The 27389-nt window shown below is 47.4% G+C and overlaps 1 protein-coding gene and 1 pseudogene across 1 annotated transcript; one reads left to right on the top strand and one right to left on the bottom strand.

Moving 5' to 3' along the window:
• LOC134328691 (NACHT, LRR and PYD domains-containing protein 3-like) overlaps positions 1 to 27389 on the bottom strand; it is a 1194473-nt pseudogene that overhangs the window by 961667 nt on the left and 205417 nt on the right.
• LOC134329224 (A disintegrin and metalloproteinase with thrombospondin motifs 5) lies at positions 257 to 27363 on the top strand. Its single transcript, XM_063010419.1, has 8 exons — positions 257 to 1276; positions 12034 to 12166; positions 13733 to 13900; positions 14771 to 15054; positions 19178 to 19361; positions 20934 to 21109; positions 21223 to 21398; positions 24672 to 27363. Exons 1-8 carry the CDS (start codon positions 446 to 448, stop codon positions 25288 to 25290), a joined length of 2571 nt encoding a protein of 856 aa, XP_062866489.1. The 5' UTR covers positions 257 to 445; the 3' UTR covers positions 25291 to 27363.

The raw sequence follows: 27389 nt of genomic DNA on the forward strand, positions 1-27389 counted from the left end.
AACACACTACCGAGTGCGTGTAGTACGTATTACTCCGCCGCTGTTCTGGCGCACTAGTTAGTACGTTAGTGCGCTGTTTCACACACACGCAGAGCCGGATAAAGTGGCGCAAGGAGGGGGGGGCTGTAGGGCTGGAGAGAAGAGAAGAGTTTGGCGCAAAGGGGCCGGACTTTGTGTCGCTCTCCCTCCCTGTGCGGATGTTTAAAGAGGAGAAACTTGAACTTTTTCGTCCGTGTTCGGCTCCGGTTCTCGGGCGCGTGAGGCGGCGGAGGCGCGCGGCGTGTTTTGGCGTTTGTTTTTGTTTTTGTTTCTGGCGCGTGCACGCACGGAGCGGATGGGCGCGTGAGGCGGAGTGAGAGAGGAGCGCGCGGGTGCGAGTGCGAGTGCGGGTGCAGAATTGAATCGGTTTCCAGTCGGGAGGTTCGTCTTCGTGCTGTCGGTAACGATGGCGACTTTGCTGGGGTTCGTGTTGCTCTGCGTGTCGCCGGGGGTTCTAACACCTGTCGCGGCTGCACACGCGAGCGGATCGGTGCGCACCGTCGACCGGCTCTATCACGGAGGGGGGAGAGTCGGATACCTGTTGTATGTGGACGGGCTGCGATTCCAGCTCGATCTGGAGAGAGACGAATCGCAGTCGCAGTCCGATTTCACCCTAGACCTCCGGTTGCGCCCGGGCTGCGTCTACCGCGGCACGGTCGATTCCAATCCGGAGTCGCTCGCCGTCTTCGATCTGTGCGGCTCCGGTCTGAGCGGATTCTTCGCCGTCGGCCACGACCGCTACACGATCACACCGGACGACCTGCACCATCTGCCCCGTTACACCCGGGAGAGCTTCAGCTTCGTGGAGCTATCGGAGCACCAGAGCTGCGGGACGCGCAAACGCACCGCGCAAAGGAGAATCTCCTGGGCGAATTTTGCGCACCCGCGGAACTCCACGACTCCGCGACGCAGAAGATCCGTCTCCCGACCGCGACACGTGGAGCTACTTCTCGTCGCGGACGAGTCCATGGTGAAGAAGTACGGCAAAGATCTGCAGCACTACCTCCTCACCCTGGCGTCCATCGCGTCCCGGCTGTACGGCCACGCCAGCATCGAGAACCCCATCCGCCTGTCTGTGGTCAAGGTCACGGTGCTGAGCGAGAAGGAGTTGGGGCTGGACGTCTCAAAGAACGCCGCCGCGACCCTCAAGAGCTTCTGCAAGTGGCAGAACCAGCAGAATCCTCTGGATGACGATCATCAGCATCACCACGACGCGGCAATACTCTTCACCAGGCAGGTAGGAACTGAAACAACAACCTTGGATCAGTGTTGGGAGACTAGGTGCATTAGTGTTGTTGGGATTGCGCACGGAGAGTCACACACCTCAACAGACGGTCCAGTTCCAGGGTGGTGGACCATTCGTGTCGTATTGGCAGACGTGTAGTAGGTGCATTAGTGTTGTTGGGATTTTATATCCATGGGTACTTATGGAGATCCGTATCGCGCACGGAGAGTCACACACCTCAACAGACGGTCCAGTTCCAGGGTGGTGGACCATTCGTGTCGTATTGGTAGACGTGTAGTAGGTGCATTAGTGTTGTTGGGATTTTATATCCATGGGTACTTATGGAGATCCGTATCGCGCACGGAGAGTCGCACACCTCAACAGACGTTTCCAGTTCCAGGGTGGTGGACCATTCGTGTCGTATTGGTAGACGTGTAGTAGGTGCATTAGTGTTGTTGGGATTTTATATCCATGGGTACTTATGGAGATCCGTATCGCGCACGGAGAGTCGCACACCTCAACAGACGTTTCCAGTTCCAGGGTGGTGGACCATTCGTGTCGTATTGGTAGACGTGTAGTAGGTGCATTAGTGTTGTTGGGATTTTATACACGTGGGTTCATATGGAGAGCCGTATCGCGCACGGAGAGTCGCACACCTCAACAGACGTTTCCAGTTCCAGGGTGGTGGACCATTCGTGTCGTATTGGTAGACGTGTAGTAGGTGCATTAGTGTTGTTGGGATTTTATACACGTGGGTTCATATGGAGAGCCGTATCGCGCACGGAGAGTCGCACACCTCAACAGACGGTCCAGTTCCAGGGTGGTGGACCATTCGTGTCGTATTGGTAGACGTGTAGTAGGTGCATTAGTGTTGTTGGGATTTTATATCCATGGGTACTTATGGAGATCCGTATCGCGCACGGAGAGTCGCACACCTCAACAGACGTCCCAGTTCCAGGGTGGTGGACCATTCGTGTCGTATTGGCAGACGTGTAGTAGGTGCATTAGTGTTGTTGGGATTTTATACCCATGGGTACTTATGGAGATCCGTATCGCGCACGGAGAGTCGCACACCTCAACAGACGTCCCAGTTCCAGGGTGGTGGACCATTCGTGTCGTATTGGCAGACGTGTAGTAGGTGCATTAGTGTTGTTGGGATTTTATACCCATGGGTACTTATGGAGATCCGTATCGCGCACGGAGAGTCACACACCTCAACAGACGGTCCAGTTCCAGGGTGGTGGACCATTCGTGTCGTATTGGTAGACGTGTAGTAGGTGCATTAGTGTTGTTGGGATTTTATACACGTGGGTTCATATGGAGATCCGTATCGCGCACGGAGAGTCGCACACCTCAACAGACGTTCCAGTTCCAGGGTGGTGGACCATTCGTGTCGTATTGGTAGACGTGTAGTAGGTGCATTAGTGTTGTTGGGATTTTATACCCATGGGTACTTATGGAGATCCGTATCGCGCACGGAGAGTCGCACTCCTCAACAGACGGTCCAGTTTCAGGGTGGTGGACCATTCGTGTCGTATTGGTAGACGTGTAGTAGGTGCATTAGTGTTGTTGGGATTTTATATCCGTGGGTACTTATGGAGATCCGTATCGCGCACGGAGAGTCACACTCCTCAACAGACGGTCCAGTTCCAGGGTGGTGGACCATTCGTGTTGTACCAGTAGACATGTAGTCTCGATCTCTTCACCAGGCAGGTAGGACTTGAAACAACAACCTTAGATCAAACTGGAAGGATGGAAGTCTCCCAGTGTTCCCAGTACAGGCTTAATAAAATAATACCTTTTTTTAATCACTCGAAAAGTCTTTGATGTCCAAGTGTGTCTCATTTTCACAGTGTCTACATATTTAATGGTGTTGCCCGCATATGTCTAAACTTACCCCCCCTCCCTCCTTCCCTCTCATGTGGTTGGCTGTCATCCGCGGCATCCGACGCGATGCCTAGCTACCATCCTCCTGGCAACCCCGTTCCCGAAGGAATGCGCCCCGAGGCGCTCTCGCCTGGCACCGCTGACTCCGCTTTCCTTCAACTTGGCACGCTCTCCAGGTGGTGGAGCATTCGTGTTGTACTGGTAGATGTGTAGTAGGTGCATTAGTGTTGTTGGGATTTTATACACATGGGTTCCTATGGAGATCCGTATCGTGCACGGAGAGTGACGTTCCAGTTCCAGGTGGCACCCACAGGACCCCCCACTGACCAGTGTTTTCAGGTGGTGGAGCATTCGTGTTGTACTGGTAGATGTGTAGTAGGTGCATTAGTGTTGTTGGGATTTTATACACATGGGTTCCTATGGAGATCCGTATCGTGCACGGAGAGTGACGTTCCAGTTCCAGGTGGCACCCACAGGACCCCCCACTGACCAGTGTTTTCAGGTGGCGGACCATTCGTGTTGTACTGGTAGACGTGTAGTAGGTGCATTAGTGTTGTTGGGATTTTATACACATTGGTTCTTATGGAGATCCGTATGAATTACCCGGCAAATACCAGCCAAGGCGAGCGGGTCAGTATGACTCCAGACAAGTGGAATGTGTTGGCACTGACCTCACCGCCGGACACTGACATCACCGGGAACCCCCCAACCCCCCCACGCGCGTCACGTCAGCGAGTACCGAGAGCTGAAAGCGACTTCGCCGCCGGGGTTTTGAATCATGCTGTGGTGGGCAAAGATTCTGCCCACGCCATGCGGAGATGCCAGCGCGGCCCAGAACAAGGGGCGCATTCAGAGGCGCCCTCAGATGCCGCGTCACGCACAGAGAGCGAAGGCGCGAGCTCCGACGCCGCAGGGGGGGGGCCATCTGACTCTGAGTCAACTGGGATTTGATTCGTCGAATTGATTCACTGGTTCATGACGCCCGACCGGCCGATAGCACCGCTCACGTTCGCACCCTGGATCCCCACGTCTCTGAAAGCACAAATCCCCACAGACGCACTTCGAAGTCCTGCGGGAAGCAAGAGCGGCTGCCGTTCTAGCCGTAAAGGTCACACAGAGGTCAGTCGGGCCCCTGAGCAAGGCCCTCGAACCTCAGCTGCTTTAATTGTGTTCAGTCGTTAAAGTACTGGACTAGTAATCAGAAGGCTGCTGGTTCAAGCCCCACTACTTTCAGGTTGCCACTGTCGGGCCCCTGAGCAAGGCCCTTAATTGTACTAGTAATCAGAAGGTTGCCAGTTCAAGCCCCACTACTGCTAAGTTGCCACTGTCGGGCCCCTGAGCAAGGCCCTTAATTGTGTTCAGTGGTTAAGATACTGGACTAGTAATCAGAAGGTTGCTGGTTCAAGTACCACTACTGTCAAGTTGCCACTGTCGGGCCCCTGAGCAAGGCCCTTGATTGTACTATTAATCAAAAGGTTGCCAGTTCAACCCCACTACTGCCAATTTGCCACTGTTGGGCCCCTGAGCAAGGCCCTTAATAGTACTAGTAATCAAAAGGTTGCCGGTTCAAGCCCCACTACTGCCAAGTTGCCACTGTCGGGCCCCTGAGCAAGGCCCTTAATTGTGTTCAGTGGTTAAGGTACTGGACTAGTAATCAGAAGGTCACTGGTTCAAGCCTCACTACCGCCAAGTTGCCACAATTGGGCCCCTGAGCAAGGCACTTGACACTTAAATGCTTGAATTGTATTCAGTCGTTAAAGTACTTGACTAGTAATCAGAAGGTTGCCAGTTCATGCCCCACCACTGCCAAGTTGCCACTGTCGGGTTCCTGTTCAAGGCCCTTAATTGTACTAGTAATCAAAAGGTTGCCAGTTCAAGCCCCACTACTGCCAAGTTGCCACTGTCGGGCCCCTGAGCGAGGCCCTTAACCTAAAACTGCTTTAATTGCATTCAGTAGCAATTGTATGGGCAGTGGTTAAAGTACTGGACTAGTAATTTGGTTGCTGGTTTAAGCCCACCACTGCCACTGTCGGGGCCCCCAATTACAGGTTAGAACACGAGGAGCCGTATCGGTTCTTACGACCTCCCGACCCCGTGTTTGTATCAGGCTTCGGTATTTCACACGTCAGACCCGCCACACCGCGACGCCTGCAGCTCCCGCCAACAGCTTCAGGGTCTGACTGACCGCTCGGACCCTCCGTTGACCGTTGAGGGAGGAGGCCGCTAGATTAATCCGAAGATAAAGCGGCAGCCGCGAGCACACGCCGTTAACGATCAGCACATTCCGAGTTCAGATCAGAAGCAGCTGACCGAAAGCGACGCCCGGGACGCACCCAGCACAGAGGATCCGGAGTCCACACTCTCCCTCCTCCGCTGGACATGTTTGCTCTGAACCGCCGCCAAGTCTGACGCCTGACCGGAGCAGAAGTGGAGCGCCCGTGTGAGACGGGGACGGGGGCGTCCTCCCAGCGCCAACGTAAACCGTGGTACAGCGCGACAAGTAAACATCCTCACGCTGGAACCTCGCTGTTCCTACACGAATCAATCTAACGAATCAGTTTCCCATAAGGAATCATTTAAACTAAACGAATCAGTTCCAGGCTGCTCATGTAAACCCATGATTGGATTAGATGGATTAGATGGATGGATTAGATGGATGGATGGATGGATGGATAAGATGGATGGATTAGATGGATGGATTAGATGGATGGATTAGATGGATGGATGGATTAGATAGATTAGATGGATGGATTAGATGGATGGATGGATTAGATGGATGGATGGATTAGATAGATGGATGGATGGATGGATTAGATGGATTAGATGGATGGATGGATTAGATGGATGGACGGATTAGATGGATGGATGAATTAGATGGATGGATTAGATGGATGTATGGATGGATTAGATGGATGGATGGATTAGATGGATGGATGGATGGATGGATTAGATGGATGGATGGATGGATTAGATGGATGGATGGATGGATTAGATGGATGGATGGATTAAGATGGATGGATGGATGGATGGATGGATTAGATGGATGGATGGATTAGCTGGATGGATTAGATGGATGGATGGATGGATTAGATGGATGGATGGATGGATTAGATGGATGGATGGATGGATTAAGATGGATGGATGGATGGATTATATGGATGGATGGATTAGATGGATGGATGGATGGATATATGGATTAGATGGATGGATGGATTAGATGGATGGATGGATTGGATGGATGGATTAGATGGATGGATGGATTAGATGGATGGATGGATTAGATGGATGGATGGATGGATGGCTGGATTAGATGGACGTTAAGGTACTGGACTAGTAATCAGAAGGTTGCCAGTTCAAGCCCCACTACTGCCAAGTTGCCACTGTTGGGCCCCTGAGCAAGGCCCTTAACCATAAACTGCTTTAATTGCATTCAGTCACAGTTGTATGGGCAGTGGTTAAAGTACTGGACTAGTAATCAGAAGGTTGCTTGTTTAAGCCCACCACTGAGCAAGGCCCTCAACCCTTTTTATTTCAAAGTGTATTCAGTCACAATTGTAAGTCGTTTTGGATAAAAGCGCTAAACACTGTTACATAGCCTGTTATATAGTCATATGGGTTTGGGAGTACTTCGGAAAACTGTCGTCATTTAACATAGTACGCCACTGCAACCTGAAAAGCTCTCCATGTCAAGCCACTAATATTTACCCGGCAGCGTTCTAGGGCTAGCAGGACAGAGGGTGGCATCCAAAAAAAGTGCCACGTATGCTTCTCTGTGAGGACTTCGTGGCTGCATTTGGACCTCATATGGGTGACTGGTAAGAATAACAACCGAAACCGCTCGTACTGTTCGCATCCATCAGACCACCACCGTCGCCGCTTGATCCAATCAGCCGTCAGGACTCGTTATGTATGAGGCGTCTCGTAGCGCATTCCTCTCCTCTGGAGCCGTCAGCCTTGTTTTCCCCGAATGTTTCCGAGACGCTCGTTCCCCTCCGGCCTCCCTGAGCCTCGCCTGAGCCGACCGAGAGGCGCTGGTCCGCAGCCAGGAGAATTTCACAAACCGTATTTGTCTGTGTTTTTGTCTCTCTCTCTCTCTCCCCGTCTCTCTCTCTCTCCGTTGACCGTTGAGGGAGGAGGCCGCTAGATTAATCCGAAGATAAAGCGGCAGCCGCGAGCACACGCCGTTAACGATCAGCACATTCCGAGTTCAGATCAGAAGCAGCTGACCGAAAGCGACGCCCGGGACGCACCCAGCACAGAGGATCCGGAGTCCACACTCTCCCTCCTCCGCTGGACATGTTTGCTCTGAACCGCCGCCAAGTCTGACGCCTGACCGGAGCAGAAGTGGAGCGCCCGTGTGAGACGGGGACGGGGGCGTCCTCCCAGCGCCAACGTAAACCGTGGTACAGCGCGACAAGTAAACATCCTCACGCTGGAACCTCGCTGTTCCTACACGAATCAATCTAACGAATCAGTTTCCCATAAGGAATCATTTAAACTAAACGAATCAGTTCCAGGCTGCTCATGTAAACCCATGATTGGATTAGATGGATTAGATGGATGGATTAGATGGATGGATGGATGGATGGATAAGATGGATGGATTAGATGGATGGATTAGATGGATGGATGGATGGATGGATGGATTAGATGGATTGATGGATTAGATGGATGGATTAGATGGATGGATGGATGGATTAGATGGATGGATGGATTAGATAGATGGATGGATTAGATCTATGGATGGATTAGATGGATGGATTAGATGGATGGATTAGATGGATGGATGGATTAGATAGATTAGATGGATGGATTAGATGGATGGATGGATTAGATGGATGGATGGATTAGATAGATGGATGGATGGATGGATTAGATGGATTAGATGGATGGATGGATTAGATGGATGGACGGATTAGATGGATGGATGAATTAGATGGATGGATTAGATGGATGTATGGATGGATTAGATGGATGGATGGATTAGATGGATGGATGGATGGATGGATTAGATGGATGGATGGATGGATTAGATGGATGGATGGATTAAGATGGATGGATGGATGGATGGATGGATTAGATGGATGGATGGATTAGCTGGATGGATTAGATGGATGGATGGATGGATTAGATGGATGGATGGATGGATTAGATGGATGGATGGATGGATTAAGATGGATGGATGGATGGATTATATGGATGGATGGATTAGATGGATGGATGGATGGATATATGGATTAGATGGATGGATGGATTAGATGGATGGATGGATTGGATGGATGGATTAGATGGATGGATGGATTAGATGGATGGATGGATTAGATGGATGGATGGATGGATGGCTGGATTAGATGGACGTTAAGGTACTGGACTAGTAATCAGAAGGTTGCCAGTTCAAGCCCCACTACTGCCAAGTTGCCACTGTTGGGCCCCTGAGCAAGGCCCTTAACCATAAACTGCTTTAATTGCATTCAGTCACAGTTGTATGGGCAGTGGTTAAAGTACTGGACTAGTAATCAGAAGGTTGCTTGTTTAAGCCCACCACTGAGCAAGGCCCTCAACCCTTTTTATTTCAAAGTGTATTCAGTCACAATTGTAAGTCGTTTTGGATAAAAGCGCTAAACACTGTTACATAGCCTGTTATATAGTCATATGGGTTTGGGAGTACTTCGGAAAACTGTCGTCATTTAACATAGTACGCCACTGCAACCTGAAAAGCTCTCCATGTCAAGCCACTAATATTTACCCGGCAGCGTTCTAGGGCTAGCAGGACAGAGGGTGGCATCCAAAAAAAGTGCCACGTATGCTTCTCTGTGAGGACTTCGTGGCTGCATTTGGACCTCATATGGGTGACTGGTAAGAATAACAACCGAAACCGCTCGTACTGTTCGCATCCATCAGACCACCACCGTCGCCGCTTGATCCAATCAGCCGTCAGGACTCGTTATGTATGAGGCGTCTCGTAGCGCATTCCTCTCCTCTGGAGCCGTCAGCCTTGTTTTCCCCGAATGTTTCCGAGACGCTCGTTCCCCTCCGGCCTCCCTGAGCCTCGCCTGAGCCGACCGAGAGGCGCTGGTCCGCAGCCAGGAGAATTTCACAAACCGTATTTGTCTGTGTTTTTGTCTCTCTCTCTCTCTCCCCGTCTCTCTCTCTCTCCGTCTCTCTCTCTGTCCCTGTTTGTCTCTCAGTCGTTCCCGCAGGTCTGCCAAAGGTCCGGGTTCAGAATCAACAAAATGCCGAGCGAGGTCACGTACGTTGTCGCAAAGTTGTTATGTGGGCGCCTCATCACACGCCCCAAAGTAACGTAACTTGCAGGACTTAACATGGTTCAGTTGCTTCATTTCTGTTCTGGCCATCTCGTCCACCTACTCAAGGATGATCATCTTCTTCCATGTGAGGCTACTGGTCAGACCAAGGCTTAGATCAAGGCTATTGGTCCTCCACAAGACCGGTCACGTGGGCGCCTCATGACACGCCCAAAGTAACGTAACTTGTGGGACTTAACGTAGTTCCATTGCTCTGTTTCTGTTCTGGCCGTCTCGTCCACCTACTCAGTGATGATCATCTTCTTCCATGTGAGGCTATGGGTCAGACCAAGGCTTAGATCAAGGCTATTGGTCCTTCACAAGACTGGTCACTTTGGCACCTCTTGACACGCCCAAAGTAACGTAACTTGCAGGACTTAACGTTGTTCAGGAGCTCCTTTTATGTTCTGGTTGTCTCATCCACCTACTCAGTGATGATCATCTTCTTCCATGTGAGGCTATGGGTCAGACCAAGGCTTAGATCAAGGCTATTGGTCCTTCACAAGACTGGTCACTTTGGCACCTCTTGACACGCCCAAAGTAACGTAACTTGCAGGACTTAACGTTGTTCAGGAGCTCCTTTTATGTTCTGGTTGTCTCATCCACCTACTCAGTGATGATCATCTTCTTCCATGTGAGGCTATGGGTCAGACCAAGGCTTAGATCAAGGCTATTGGTCCTCCACAAGAGCACCTGGGCACCTCGTCACATGACCAAAGTAACGTAACTTGTGGGACTTAACGTGGTTCCGTTGCTCATTTTCTGTTCTGGCCGTCTCGTCCACCTACTCAGTGATGGTCATCTTGTTTTCGGACCCCAGACCTGCCACTCAGGGCAACCCACACCTGTGATCACACGCTGGCTAGGCGTACATTACGCATCCGCTCCGCTGATGTAATAACCCAAACTTTGGCTTCCCGAGTATTTACCCGCCGCGCAGACCGATGTTGCTTTAGCTAACGCGCTTGGCCTCCGGGGACCGTCCGGGTTTAGAGGCACCTTCCCCTAATGTGGTTTCGAATGTGGGCGAGTGTGTGTGTGTGTGTGCAGAATGCTAACACAGAGTGTAGCTTGTCTGGTTTTAGCATGAGTAAAGGACTAGCTATGCACCCGGGAGGCCGAGTTAGCTTGTCAGGAGTGAATCAGTCTGTCATTAAGCGTGCGGGGGGTGGGTGGTGGGTTGTTAGTGCTAAGTGGTATTTATTTGTCAGGGCGGAGGTGGACCTGTGTGTGTGTGTGTGTGTGTGTGTGTGGAAGCTCAGCGCTAAAATCGATTAGCCGATGTGTCCAGGGGAGACTTTTCGTATCGACGTGGAAGAGACAGGATCGATACACAAGCTCAAAACACAAACCCGCCCCCCATCCAGATTACTCGAACTCGTATTTAACAGACAGAAGTACTAAAGGTGAGACCACACGGCGCTACATGCTAAATATAGCCATTCAGACTCGGAGGTGCTTCAGAAAAGCGTTGTTAACTAACACAGACCGCCGCTGCATCAAGAAACGCAACCTGAAATTCTGTTGCGCGAAGTAAGCGTATGGCCCGAACAGCCCAGCCACTGGAGGGCACCCTTGTCCCGTAAGGGGTAGGAGGGTTGCGTCAGGGACAGTAGTGCTAAACGGATCCCGGGGGCCCGTGTTTCACCCCGTGTGGGTTTCCTACCACTCATTTTTCGCACCGTATGTTTTCAATAGTAGACGGACCCGGACCGCAGGCAGGCCGGTCAAGCAGAGGCTTTAAAAGGTTCGGCTGAGCAGCGTAAACAGATCTGGCATTCGATGTCTGCAAGGGGCTGGGGAGTGCTTCGGAAAACTGGCATCACTTAACACAGGCTGCCGCTGCATCAGCAATGCGTATGGCCGGAACCACCCGGCCACTTCTAGATTGGGAGCTCTGGGGAACTTCTAGATTGAGAGCTCTAGGGCACTTCTAGATCAGGAGCTCTAGGGCACTTCTAGATCGTGAGCTCTGGGGAACTTCGAGATCGGGACCTCTGGGGCACTTCTAGATTGGGAGCTCTAGGGCACTTCTAGATTGGGAGCTCTAGGGTACCTCTAGATTGGGAGCTCTACAGCACTTCTAGATCGGGAGCTCTGGGGAACTTCGAGATCGGGACCTCTGGAGCACTTCTAGATTGGGAGCTCTAGGGCACTTCTAGATCAGGAGCTCTAGGGCACTTCTAGATTGAGAGCTCTAGGGCACTTCTAGATTGAGAGCTCTAGGGCACTTCTAGATCAGGAGCTCTAGGGCACTTCTAGATTGAGAGCTCTAGGGCACTTCTAGATTGAGAGCTCTAGGGCACTTCTACTGTAGATCGGGAGCTCTAGGGCACTTCTAGATCGGGAGCTATGGGGTACCTCTAGATTGGGCACATAATGTCCACAACACACTCGAGAAAAGTCAGGACGGGGTAAAATAATGTAGGTTTTTTTTTACCATCTACCGGACATGCTATTATTATACCGTCTTCTGTATATGAAAGGTCCTTCCCTAAACCGTTAAATCATTGATTTATTCCAGCCGGGGGCGTCCTGATACTTTTGTCAACCGAATGTCAATGTGTGCTGTCTGCAGGATCTGTGCGGGCACCACTCCTGCGACACCCTGGGCATGGCCGACGTCGGTACCGTGTGTTCCCCGGAGAGGAGCTGCGCCGTGATCGAAGACGACGGCCTGCACGCTGCCTTCACTGTCGCTCACGAGATCGGTACGAAAGCACCCAGACATTTCCACACATCGTTTACCTCCGTAACCGTGGTAACTAGGTAACCAAAGACTAAACCGTGGCCCTCCTGGGGTGCATCCAGGGAGTCCGGAAGGACCAGAGGGACTTGAGATTCTAATGCAAAGTCTATGAGTCTACCATTCTTAAAGGGTTACAAAGTCGTTGCTTGGGCTCTAGGACTCCACCGGACCACACTGAGAGCTGTTATCCTTCCCAGGAGTGACCGGCTAGGCAAAAGTTCACCAAGTGTGGCACTGTGAGTGAGTCCTGGGTGGCACCGGAAGGTCTAGAGATTCGAATACGGGTGCGACAAACAAGGTCATCGAAATCTGCCAGTCTGGAAAGGGTTACAAGCCATTGCAAAGGTTATGGGACTCTACCGGACCACACTGAGAGCCGTTATCCTTTTCAAGAGTTTAAATCCGACTTTCACAGAAGTTCACCAAAAATGCATGGACGACGCATCCAAGGAACCCAGGCGAAGATCTAAAGAACTGCAGGTCTCACCCATCTCAGTCAGGGTCGAGGGTTCCTAGAAAGAAATAATCCAGGCCGAACCGAGCAGCCCGGTATGACGATTTTAGAGGAAAGCAGGTTCGCCAACCAAGGAGCTGGCAAGTCTGACCTCTGGGGGCACTTCTACATTGGGAGTTCTAAGGCACTTCTGCATAGGGAGCTCTAGAACACTTCTAGATCAAAAGCTCTAGGGCACTACTAGATAGGGAGCTCTAGGGCATTTCTACATTGGGAGTTCTAGGACACTTCTAGATCGGGAGCTCTAGGACACTTCTAGATCGGGAGCTCTAGGGCATTTCTAGATTGGGAGCTCTAGGACACTTCTAGATTGGGAGCTTTAGGACACTTCTAGATTTGGAGCTCTAGGACACTTCTAGATCGGGGGTTCTAGGACACTTCTCGATTGGGAGCTCTAGGGCATTTCTAGATCTGGAGCTCTAGGACACTTCTTGATTGGGAGCTCTAGGGCATTTCTAGATTGGGAGCTCTAGGACACTTCTAGATCGGGGGTTCTAGGACACTTCTCGATTGGGAGCTCTAGGGCATTTCTAGATCTGGAGCTCTAGGACACTTCTTGATTGGGAGCTCTAGGGCATTTCTAGATTGGGAGTTCTAGGACACTTCTAGATTGGGAGCTCTAGAACACTTCTAGATCGGGAGCTCTAGGACACTTCTAGATTGGGAGCTCTAGGGCATTTCTAGATTGGGAGTTCTAGGACACTTCTAGATTGGGAGCTCTAGAACACTTCTAGATCGGGAGCTCTAGGACACTTCTAGATTGGGAGCTCTAGGGCACTTTTAGATTGGGAGTTCAAGGGCACTTCTAGATCAGAGCTGGCCAGTTTTTAGAAGTGACCAGTTTCTTCCTCTCAGACTTGCCAGCTCCTTAGTTGGCAAACCTGCTTTCCTCTGAAACCGTCATACCGGGCTGCTCGGTCCAGTCCAGAGGACTTGATATACTACACTTGCTCGTCCTGGACAGCAGTGTTTATTTATGTTTATTTGTGTATATTTGTTTGTTTTTGTTTTTAGGGCACCTGCTCGGCCTGTCCCACGACGACTCCAAGTTCTGTGAGGAGAGGTTTGGCTCCACCGAGGACAAGAGGCTCATGTCGTCCATTCTGACCTCCATCGACGCCTCCAAGCCCTGGAGCCGCTGCACCTCGGCCACCATCACCGACTTTTTCGACGACGGAAACGGTGAGAGTAACTTCTTTTAAAAAATAAACGTAAATAACGCCACCGTGCTATATAAATGTAGTGCTGTTTTGTCCTAGCCTAGCATGTGACATTGGCATGTTGGTTGTCCAGGAAAACCTAAAATAACTAAACAAAATAAATAAATAATAACCAAACGAAATAAATAAATAAATACTAACTAAATAAAATAAATAAATAATAACCAAACTAAATAAATAAATAAATACTAACGAAACAAAATTAATAAATATATACTAACTAAATAAAATAAATAAAAAATAACTAAACCAAATTAATAAATAAATACTAACTAAATAATATAAATAAATAATAACCAAACAAAATAAATTAATAAATACTAACTAATTAAAATAAATAAATAATACCCAAACAAAATAAACAAATACTAATTAAAATAAATAAATAATAACCAAACAAAATAAATTAATAAATACTAACTAAATAAAATAAATAAATATTAACTTAACTAAATAAAATAAATAATTACTAAACTAAATAAATACATAAATAAATACTAACTAAATAAAATAAATACATAATAACTAAACAAAATAAATAAATAAATAATAACAAAACAAAAACCCAATAAAGAATAAAAGCCGAACCTAAAATCAATGCATTGCTAAAATAAAAAAAATAAAAAAATAATAATAATAACAAAAAAGGAAAATGGGCAGTATTACTAGCTTGCTAGCTAACAAGCCGGCCGACTAGCTGCCAAACTTAAAATCAGCGAATTAGCAAAAGCAGAAGAAAGTTTAGCTCGTCCATGTTAGCCTCTCGCAGTCAGCAGTAACGCACTAGCGCGACGCTATGCTAATCCTTCGCTCGTTCTCTCCGTCCCTCTAGCGGAGTGTCTGCTGGACGCGCCGCGGAACCCTCTCCTCGGCTCCGAGGAGCTGCCGGGCCAGAGCTACGACGCGGTGTGCCAGTGCCGGCTGGCGTTCGGACCCGAGTACACGGTGTGCCCGGGCATGGACGTGTGCGCCCGCCTGTGGTGCGCCGTCATCAGGAAGGGGCAGATGGTCTGTCTGACCAAGAAGCTGCCGGCGGCGGAGGGCACGGCCTGCGGCAAGGGGAGGATCTGCCTGCAGGGGAAGTGCGTGGACAAGACGCGCAAGAAACACTACTCGGTAGGTGGAACGCGCGGGTGTGGGAGTGCGTCTGTGGGATTTGTGACTGTGGGAAAGCTTCTCTTTATTTACTTTTCTCCCAATTTAGTCATATCCAATCCCCCACCTCCACCTCCACCCCTGACTAACGCACGCCCCCTCTGACACGCGTCCAGCATGACCGCTTTTTTTCACCCGCAAGAAACACTACTCGGTAGGTGGAACGTGTGTGTGTGTGTGTGTGTGTGTGTGTAGGAGTGCGTCTGTGGGGATTTGTGACTGTGGGAAAGCTTCTCTTTATTTACTTTTCTCCCAATTTAGTCATATCCAATCCCCCACCTCCACTCCTCACTAACGCACGCCCCCTCCGACACGCGTCCAGCATGACCGCTTCTTTTCACCCGCAAGAAACACTACTCGTTAGGTGGAACACACGGGTGTGTAGGAGTACGTCTGTGGGGATTTGTGACTGTGGGAAAGCTTCTCTTTATTTAATTTTCTCCCAATTTAGTCATATCCAGTCCCCCACCTCTACTCCTGACTAACGCACACCCCCTCCGACACATGCGCAGCATGACCGCTTCTTTTCACCCGCAAGAAACACTACTCGTTAGGTGGAATGTGTGTGTAGAAGTGCGTCTGTGGGGATTTGTGCCGACTCACAGCATTCATACAGCTAGAAAAGCTTCCAATTTAGTCATATCCAATCCCCCACCTCCACTCCTGACTAACGCACGCCCCCTCCGACACACGTCCAGCATGACCGCTTCTTTTCACCCGCAAGAAACACTACTCGGTAGGTGGAACGTGTGTGTGTGTAGGAGTGCGTCTGTGGGGATTCGTGCTGACAGCCTTCGTACAGCTGGGAACAGGAAAGGGCCTTCCCTAAACTGATGCCGCAAAGTAAGAGAGGCTTCCATAGACGCTTGAAAAAGGCAATTAGAGGAAGCACGTGCTAGCCACTACGCTTCCAGGTTGAAGTCAGGTCAATATACACCGCATGGCCGAAAGTATTCGGACACCTGACCTCTGTGTGACCTGTGTGTGGGAATGTGTGCCCACAGTCGGGAAAGGGCCTTCCCTAAACCGTTGCTGCAAAGCCGGACGCACGTCATTCCTTATATACGCTGCATGCGCTTTTTCCATGGCCGTGTGTTCGCCAGTCCCTCGCTTATTAAGCGCATAGCGAGGCTAATACAGTCGTCCTGGGTTGCCAGATAAACGGAAAACAGACCTTCCGTCCCGTCTGTGCCTGCGAGGGTTTCCATGCACGTGTGTTTGTTTGGACTGTGGAATCGGGGAAACGTGGCTCTGCTGCCACTGCTGCTGCTGCGTTCCATTAACACTAGCACGCGCACTCGCACACACACACACACTCGCGCGCACACACACACACACACACACACTCTCCCTCCGGTAAAGTCGTCTTCCGCGCCGCTGCTCTTCCAGACCGCTGCCTTGTTACCGACGGCGACGTGCTCACACGTGTCCTTATGTAAAACTCATCTTGTCTGTTTACACGCCGTTACACGCTTCCAACTTTGCTGCAACAGTTTAGGGAAGGCCCTTTCCAGAGCCCTCCGAAGGTCTCCGAAGTCCCGTGAGAAGGTCACACAGAGGTCACTCAGTTTTAACATTGTTTTAAAGTCAAGCGTCCGAATATTTTTGGTCACATGGTGGACGTAGTACGGCGCCCCATGTAGTATGTAGTATACAGTATGTTGTGTGCAAAATCGAGTATGCAGTATGTAGTATACAATATAAAGTATGTAGTATACAGTGTATAGTATGTAGTGTGCAATATGTAGTATGTAGTATACAGTATGTACTGTAGTATGTAGTATACAGTATGTTGTGTGCAATATCGAGTATGCAGTATGTAGTATACTGTATGTAGTATGTAGTATACAGTATGTAGTATACAGTGTTTAGTATGTAATATGCAATATGTAGTATGCAATATGTAGTATGTAGTATACAGTATGTAGTATGTAGTATACAGTATGTTGTGTGCAATATCGAGTATGTAGTATACTGTATGTAGTATGTAATATACAGTATGTAATATACAGTATGTAGTATGCAGTATGTAGTATACAGTATGTAGTATGCAGTATGTAGTATACTGTATGTAGTATACAGTAAGTAATATACAGTATGTAGTATGCAGTATGTAGTATACAGTATGTAGTATGCCGTATGTAGTATACAATAAGTAATATACAGTATGTAGTATGCAGTATGTAGTATACAGTATGTAGTATACAGTAAGTAATATACAGTATGTAGTATGCAGTATGTAGTATACAGTATGTAGTGTGCAGTATGTAGTATACAGTATGTAGTATACAGTAAGTAATATACAGTATGTAGTATGCAGTATGTAGTATACAGTAAGTAATATACAGTATGTAGTATGCAGTATGTAGTATACAGTAAGTAATATATAGTAAGTAATATACAGCATGTAGTATACAGTAAGTAATATACAGTATGTAGTATACAGTAAGTAATATACAGTATGTAGTATGCAGTATGTAGTATACTGTATGTAGTATGCAGTATGTAGTATACAGTAAGTAATATACAGTATGTAGTATGCAGTATGTAGTATACAGTATGTAGTATGCAGTATGTAGTATACAGTATGTAGTATACAGTAAGTAATATACAGTATGTAGTATGCAGTATGCAGTATGTAGTATACAGTATGTAGTATGCAGTATGTAGTATACAGTATGTGGTATACAGTAAGTAATATAAAGTATGTAGTATGCAGTATGTAGTATACAGTATGTAGTATGCAGTATGTAGTATACAGTATGTAGTTTGCAGTATGTAGTATACAGTAAGTAATATACAGTATGTAGTATGCAGTATGTAGTATACAGTAAGTAATATACAGTATGTAGTATGCCGTATGTAGTATACAGTAAGTAATATACAGTAAGTAATATACAGTATGTAGTATACAGTAAGTAACATACAGTATGTAGTATGCAGTATGTAGTATACAGTAAGTAATATACAGTATGTAGTATACAGTAAGTAATATACAGTAAGTAATATACAGCATGTAGTATACAGTAATATACAGTATGTAGTATACAGTAAGTAATATACAGTATGTAGAATGCAGTATGTAGTATACAGTTTGTAGTATGCAGTATGTAGTATACAGTAAGTAATATACAGCATGTAGTATACATTATGTAGTAGGGCAGTGATAGCTCAGTGGTTACGGTACTGGACTAATAAACAGAAGGTTGCCGGTTCAAGCCCCGCCACCACCAAGTTGCCACTGTTGGGTCCCTGAGCAAGGCCCTTAACCCTCAATTGCTCATTGTGTAAGTCGCTTTGGATAAAAGCTGAAAATGTAAAATGTAAATGTAGTATACAGCATTTAGTATACAGTAAGTAATGTACAGTTAGTAGTATACAGCATGTAGTATACATTATGTAGTATACAGCATGTAGTATACAGTAAGTAATATACAGTATGTAGTATGCAGTATATAGTAAGTATTATACAGTAAGTAATATACAGTATGTAGTATGCAGTATGTAGTATATACAGTATGTAGTATACAGTAATATACAGTATGTAGTATACAGTAAGTAATATACAGTATGTAGAATGCAGTATGTAGTATACAGTTTGTAGTATGCAGTATGTAGTATACTGTATGTAGTATGCAGTATGTAGTATACTGTATGTAGTATGCAGTATGTAGTATGCAGTATATAGTAAGTATTATACAGTAAGTAATATACAGTATGTAGTATGCAGTATGTAGTATACAGTATGTAGTATGCAGTATGTAGTATACTGTATGTAGTATGCAGTATGTAGTATACTGTATGTAGTATGCAGTATGTAGTATGCAGTATATAGTATGCAGGATGTAGTATGAAGGGCCATGACCATCAGCCTCCACCGAACGGCTTTCGGGATGAACCGGAACGTCAGCCGAGGCTTTCTCGTCCAATGTCAGTCACCCGGGTTGGGCACAAATGTCCACAGACGTACTCCAAAATCCCGTGAGAAGGTCACACAGAGGTCGCTCAGTTTTGGTGCTGTTATATCATGTTATATCATTGTAGCGACGCATGTATAACGTAAATATAACCCTCTCCCCTCCAGACCTCTAATCACGGGAGCTGGAGCTCCTGGGGGCCGTGGGGTGCGTGCTCCCGGACGTGCGGGGGCGGGGTTCAGTTCGCCCACCGTCTGTGTAACAACCCGCCGCCTCGAAACAACGGCCGCTACTGCACGGGAAAGAGAGCCATCTACAGGTCGTGTAACGTCACACCCTGCCAGGCACAGAGTAAGATCCCACCTGACACCCGAACTCTAAACATGCACTGTAACACCATCACTGACTGAGAATGTACAGTATTTACTGAGTGTAGTAAGCAGTATGCAGTATGCGGAATGTACTGAGTGTAGTATGCAGTATACAATATGTAGTATATACTGAGTGTGGTATACAGTATACAGTATATAATGAGAACTGTATGTAATATACAGTATATACTAAGTGTAGTATGCAGTATGTAGTATACAGTATGTACTGAGTGTAGTATGCAGTATATAGTATGTAGTATGCAATATGTAGTGTGCAGTATGTAGTATACAGTATGTAGTATACAGTATGTAGTATGTAGTATACAGTATGTAGCATACAGTATATATTAAGTTTAGTATACAGTATGTAGTATAAAGTATGTAGTATACAGTATATACTAAGTTTAGTATACAGTATGTAGTATGCAGTATATACTAAGTGTAGTATGCAGTATGTAGTATACAGTATATACTAAGTTTAGTATACAGTATGTAGTATACAGTATATACTAAGTTTAGTATACAGTATGTAGTATACAGTATGTAGCATACAGTATGTACTAAGTTTAGTATACAGTATGTAGTGTACAGTATGTAGTATGCAGTATATACTAAGTGTAGTATGCAGTATGTAGTATACAGTATATACTAAGTGTAGTATGCAGTATGTAGTATACAGTATATGCTAAGTTTAGTATACAGTATGTAGTATACAGTATATACTAAGTTTAGTATACAGTATGTAGTATACAGTATGTAGCATACAGTATATATTAAGTTTAGTATACAGTATGTAGTGTACAGTATGTAGTATGCAGTATATACTAAGTGTAGTATGCAGTATGTAGTATACAGTATATACTAAGTGTAGTATGCAGTATGTAGTATACAGTATATACTAAGTTTAGTATACAGTATGTAGTATACAGTATATACTAAGTGTAGTATGCAGTATGTAGTATACAGTATATACTAAGTGTAGTATGCAGTATGTAGTATACAGTATATACTATGTTTAGTATACAGTATGTAGTATACAGTATGCAGTATGTAGTATACAGTATGTAGTATACAGTATGTAGTATACAGTATATACTAAGTGTAGTATGCAGTATACAGTATACACTAAGTGTAGTATGCAGTATGTAGTATACAGTATGCAGTATGTAGTATACAGTATGTAGTATACAGTATATACTAAGTGTAGTATACAGTATGTAGTATACAGTATATACTAAGTGTAGTATACAGTATGTAGTATACAGTATATATTGAGTGTAGTATGCAGTATTTAGTATGTAGTATGCAGTATGTAGTATTACCCTGTAGAAACTGGACCCACCACGACCCTGACCAGGATATAGACAGTATGTAGTATGCAGTATGTAGTGTGCAGTATGTAGTATGCAGTATGCAGTATGTAGTATATACTAAGTTCACCTGTTACCGATTCACCCACTTACTTTTTTTCTCATTATTTTAACCTCGTCCCAACTTTTTTTGAGCGTGTCACCGGCATCAAGTCCTAAATGTGTTTCTATTTCTACGTTAGGTAAGAATTTCAGGCAGCAGCAGTGCGAGGCGCGGAACGGACCCCAGACCGACCCCAAAGGAGTGAAGACCTTCGTGGAGTGGGTGCCCAAATACGCCGGCGTGCTGCCCAAGGACACGTGCAAGCTAACGTGCAGGGCCAAGGGCACGGGCTATTACGTCGTCTTCTCCCAACGGGTGAGTCCATCACTGACTGACGCCGGACGTTAAACGAAAACGCTAATGAAAGATCCCGGCGCTAACGACGCCCCTCCCCCTTTGTGGTTTGTGTTTGCTCCGTCTTTGCCCAGGTGGTCGATGGGACGGAGTGCCGGCCCTACAGCAGCTCGGTGTGCGTGAAGGGGAAGTGCGTGCGCACCGGCTGCGACGGCATCATCGGCTCCAGGCTGCACCACGACAAGTGCGGCGTCTGCGGCGGCGACAGCACCGGCTGCGTCAAAGTGGCCGGGAACTTCACCAAGAGGAGGTGAGGATACCATGGCAACCAAGTGAAACTGCCAGTGTGAGCGCTTGCCGATCAGCGATTCGGGCGACGAGGCAAACACTACGTTTCCCATAATGCCCCAGCATCAATCCTAAAGCTTTACGTGTTTAGTATAACAATTATGATATACAGTGGGGCCAAAAAGTATTTAGTCAGCCACTGATTGTGCAGGTTCTCCTACTTAGAAAGATGAGAGCGGTCTGTAATTTTCATCATAGCTACACTTCAACTATGAGAGACAAAATGAGAAAAAAAAATCCAAGAAATCACATTGTAGGATTTTTAAAGAATTTATTTGTAAATTATGGTGGAAAATAAGTATTTGGTCAATAACAAAAGTTCAACTCAATACTTTGTAACATAACCTTTGTTGGCAATGACAGAGGTGAAACGTTTCCTGTAAGTCTTCACCAGGTTTGCACACACTGCAGCTGCTATTTTGGCCCATTCCTCCATGCAGATCTCCTCTAGAGCAGTGATGTTTTGGGGCTGTCGCTGGGCAACACGGACTCCACAAATTTTCTATGGGGTTGAGGTCTGGAGACTGGCTAGGCCACTCCAGGACCTTGAAATGCTTTTTACGGAGCCACTCCTTCATCGCCCGAGCGGTGTGTTTGGGATCATCGTCATGCTGGAAGACCCGGCCACGTTCCATCTTCAATGATCTCGCTGATGGAAGGAGGTTCTGGCTTAAAATCTCACGATACACGGCCCCGTTCATTCTTCCCTTGACACGGATCAGTCGTCCTGTCCCCTTTGCAGAAAAACAGCCCCAAAGCATGATGTTTCCACCCCCATGCTTCACAGTAGGTATGGTGTTCTTGGGTTCTTCTTCTTCCTCCGAACACGACGAGTTGAGTTTTTACCAAAAAGTTCCATTTTGGTTTCATCTGACCACATGATATTCTCCCAATCCTCTTCTGGATCATCCATATGCTCTCTGGCAAACTTCAGACGGGCCTGGACATGTACTGGCTCAAGCAGGGGGACACGCCTGGCACTGCAGGATTTGAGTCCCTCTCGGCGTAGTGTGTATACTGATGGTAGCCTTTGTTACTTTGGTCCCAGCTCTCTGCAGGTCATTCATCAGGTCCCTCCGTGTAGTTCTGGGATTTTCGCTCACCGTTCTCATGTTCATTTTGACCCCACGGGATCGAGGGAGATTATCAATGGTCTTGTATGTCTTCCATTTTCTTACAATTGCTCCCACAGTTGATTTATTCACACCGACCTGCTTGCCTATTGTAGATTCACTCTTCCCAGCCTGGTGCAGGTCTACAATTTTCTTCCTGGTGTCCTTCGACAGCTCTTTGGTCTTGGCCATGATTGAGTTTGGAGTCTGACTGTTTGAGGCTGTGGACAGGTGTCTTTTATACAGATAACGAGGTCAAACAGGTGCCATTAATACAGGTAACGAGTGGAGGACAGAAGAGCTTCTTAAAGAAGAAGTTACAGGTCTGTGAGAGCCAGAAATCTTGCTTGTTTGTGGGTGACCAAATACTTATTTTCCTCATTTTGTCTCTCATAGTTGAAGTGTACCTATGATGAAAATTACAGACCTCTCTCATCTTTCTAAGTAGGAGAACCTGCACAATCAGTGGCTGACTAAATACTTTTTGACCCCACTGTATATTTTAATACGACGGCACTTTATTTACATCAGCGGGGCTATCGACCGGTCGGGCATCTACATCGATACATACAGACGCGAGATAGCCGAGGCCCCACGATGGATCCACGTCCGCCTAGAAACCGGACCCACCACGCCCCTGAGCAAGACGGACACAACTAAAATAGCAGTTTCACTTTCAGTCAGCCAGGGTCCTTGCATAGACCCTGTAGAAACTGGACCCACCACGACCCTGACCAGGATATAGGCTGGCGTCGGGCGACTTTGGCTTGACCCGGATTGCGGATCACCATGACCTTTGACCGTCTGCAGTATATACTGAGTGCAGAATGTAGTAGGCACTATGTACTGAGTGTAGTATGTAGTATACAGTATGTTGTATACAGTATGTAGTATATACTGAGTGCAGTATGTAGTATACAGTATGTAGTATGCAGAATGTAGTATACAGTATGCAGTATGTAGTATACAGTATATACTAAGTGTAGTATGCAGTATGTAGTATGCAGTATGCAGTATGTAGTGTACATTATGCAGAATGTAGTATGCAGTACGTAGTATACAGTATGCAGTATGTAGTATACAGTATATACTAAGTGTAGTATGCAGTATGTAGTATACAGTATGCAGTATGTAATATACAGTATATACTAAGTGTAGTATGCAGTATGTAGTATACAGTATGCAGTATGTAGTATACAGTATATACTAAGTGTAGTATGCAGTATGTAGTATACAGTATGCAGTATGTAATATACAGTATATACTAAGTGTAGTATGCAGTATGTAGTATGCAGTATGTAGTATACAGTATGTAGTATGCATTATGCAGAATGTAGTATGCAGTACGTAGTATACAGTATGCAGTATGTAGTACACAGTATATACTAAGTGCAGTATGTAGTATACAGTATGCAGTATGTAATATACAGTATATACTAAGTGAAGTATGCAGTATGTAGTATACAGTATGTAGTATACAGTATGTAGTAAAGTCTATACTAAGTGTAGTATGTAGTATGTAGTATACAGTATGCAGTATGTAATATACAGTATATACTAAGTGTAGTACGCAGTGTGTAGTATACAGTATGTAGTATACAGTATGTAGTATACAGTCTATACTAAGTGTAGTATGTAGTATGTAATATGTAGTATGCAGTATATACTAAGTGTAGTATGCAGTATGTGGTATGCAGTATGTAGTATACAGTATGTAGTATGCATTATGCAGAATGTAGTATGCAGTATGTAGTATGCAATATGCAGTATGTACTATACAGTATACCTTTGACCGACAAGCGCTCCTCTGAAAAGACTCCTCGCAAGACTTTGAAGTATGACTGTGGGAATTTGTGCCCGCACGTAATGGGCGTGGTCAAGCTTAGACGGAAAACAGTCGAACGCAATCAGACCACGAACCGAAGCTACGTGAAATTTGCCATTCGAACAAGGACTGACTGAACGCATTTCAAGCAGTTGAGGGTTAGGGGCCTTGCTCAGGGGCCCAACAGTGGCAAAGGAACCTGCAACCTTCTGATTAACCGGTTTAGCCAGTTCAGGATTGGACCTTCCCTAAACTGTTGCTGCGTATAATAACTTCTTTTTCTTTCCTCCCCGTTCAGCAAAGGCTACACGGACGTGGTCAAGATCCCAGAGGGCTCGACCCACATCAAGATCCGTCAGCACAAGCCGGCGGGCCAGACCCACTTCACCGCCTACCTGGCGCTCCGCCGCCCGGGGGGCGAGTACCTCCTCAACGGCAAGTTCATGATCTCCACCTCGGAAACCATCATCCCCCTGAACGGCACCGTCCTCAACTACAGCGGCTGGAGCCAGCACAACGAGGAGCTGCACGCCTCGGGACCCGGACCGCTCCGGGACAGCGTGGCGTTACAGGTCCTGGCGACCGACCCCAAGAAGCCGCTGGACATACGCTACAGCTTCTTCGTGCCGCGCAAGACTCCGCCCCCAGCAGCCCGGACGCACGCGGCGCCGTTTCCCGCCACGCCCGCCGCGCTCACCTCGGACGAGGTGCTGACCATGACCACCAGGCCGGCGTCCACCACCCCGCCCGGGCCGCGCTGGCTCACCGGGCGGTGGATGACCTGCTCCAGGACTTGTGACTCTGGGTGGCAGAGTCGCGTGGTCCAGTGCAAGGACCCGCACGGGAAGCTGGCCAAGGGGTGCCCGCTGGGGGACAGACCGCCGGCTTTCAAACACTGCCTGGTGAAGAAGTGCTGAGGAGCTCGACGGACGGACGGACCGGCGCTGAGCTGACCGCGTCCCAGACGAGACGTTTCCGGGACAGACGGACCGCAGGCGCTCTGAACTTTGTCCCTGTGGAACTCTGACCGAATTCTTCTCATATTTCCACCCTAGACAAGGAGCGCCGGACCGCGCCGGACCGCGCCTCTAATGCGAGGCGGTGACTCAATCCGCCACCCGGATTTACTGACAAAAAAAGTCACAAATATGTAGCCACTCGTTTACAGTCGGGGTTCTGTGCTTCGAGCGTTTTTCCCGCAAAGGACTGCAAATAGAGTCGAGAGACTTTAAAGCTCTTAGATTGGTGCATCATTTAGGGACACGCCCGGTTTCTTAACAAACATGGTAAAGGCACTGTTGCCTTAAATGGCCGTGGTCAGGCTTAGACAGAAAGGTCGTCTGACTAGATTTAAGGGCCTTGCTCAGGGGCCCTCCCGATCGCCAGTCCAGCACCTTAACGTCTGAGCTACGTTAAAAGCGGGGGATAACGGGGATCAGTGCGCGACTCTCCGTGCGCTATACGGATCTCATCGGATATGACTAAATTGGGAGCGATATATTTATACGCGTGACTAAGGGGCGACGGGTGGCGCACCGACCACCTCTAGGACCCGGGTTCGAATCACATGACACCACGTATTGGCGCCCCGTATGCTTCCCCAGACCCACCGCGACCCTGACCAGGACGAAGCGGTAAAGAACAAAAAAAGAATCCACGTGATGACCAGGTCAAAGGTTACATTTCAGAACCACATGGACAAAAGTATCTGGACGCCGCTTCTAATTCTTGAACCCGTGTGTATCGACAGGTGTAACACATCGGTAATCGTTTAGGGAAGGCCCTGCTTTCACAGGGCACAAATTCCCACAGACAGACACACAGACGTCGGTCGCTCTATTCGAAACGAGACGATATACAGGCGTCCGGATACTTTCGCTCACACTGCGTGCAACAAACCGTCGCCTAAAATGGGCGTGGTCAACCACAATTAAGCTGCGAACTGAAGCTACGCTTGGCAGACGCCTGACTGGACGCATTTCAAGCGGTCGAGATTTAAGGGCCTTGCTCAGGGGCCCGGGGTGGCAGACGATCCGACGCCCTTCCGATCACCAGCACGTTAAAAGCGGGGGATAACGGGGATCAGTGCGCGACTCTCCGTGCGCTATACGGATCTCATCGGATATGACTAAATTGGGAGCGATATATTTATACGCGTGACTAAGGGGCGACGGGTGGCGCACCGACCTCCTCTAGGACCCGGGTTCGAATCACATGACACCACGTTTTGGCGCCCCGTACGTTTCCCCAGACCCACCGCGACCCTGACCAGGATGAAGCGGTAAAGAAGAAAAAAAGAATCCACGTGATGACCAGGTCAAAGGTTACATTTTCGGACTACACGGACAAAAGTAATTATTCAACTGGTATGTATGAACAGGTGCGATACATCAGTAATAGTTTAGGGAAGGCCCTGCTTTCCAGATTCCCACAGACAGACACACAGACGTCGGTCGCTCTATTCGGTCACACTGCGTACAACAAACCGTCGCCTTAAATGGGCGTGGTCAACCACAACTAAGCCGCGAGCTGAAGCCACGTGACGTGTCCATGCCGTCAACAGGTGTAACACATCAGTAATAGTTTAGGGAAGGCCCTGCTTTCACAGGGCACAAATTCACACAGACAGACACACGGACGTCGAGACTATATACGGGCGTCCGAATACTTTTGGTCACACGGTGTATCGTTCCGAAAAATCTTCACTATCATAAAACGACCGTTTCTGGCTCGGCGCCCGCACGTACCCCGACTGCCCCGGGTTCGTTTTCGTATGGGCAGACGACGGGGGGGGTAAGGGGGGGGTAACGCAGCACTGAAATCGTAATTTATTGTTCGTATAACTGGGATGTGAAAGAAACTTGATGAATTTATTTATTGTTATGGTTTTTTGCATCATAACGACTATTTAACTGGAATCTGAGCGCGACTGAGCGGAATTTCTCCTTTTGTAATTAAATATGTAAATAAAATCTATATATTATATTTAAGTCTCAGGTTTATTGTGTTTTATTTT

This window comes from Trichomycterus rosablanca, chromosome 15 (genome assembly GCF_030014385.1).
Source record: "Trichomycterus rosablanca isolate fTriRos1 chromosome 15, fTriRos1.hap1, whole genome shotgun sequence".
NCBI lineage: Eukaryota > Metazoa > Chordata > Actinopteri > Siluriformes > Trichomycteridae > Trichomycterus > Trichomycterus rosablanca.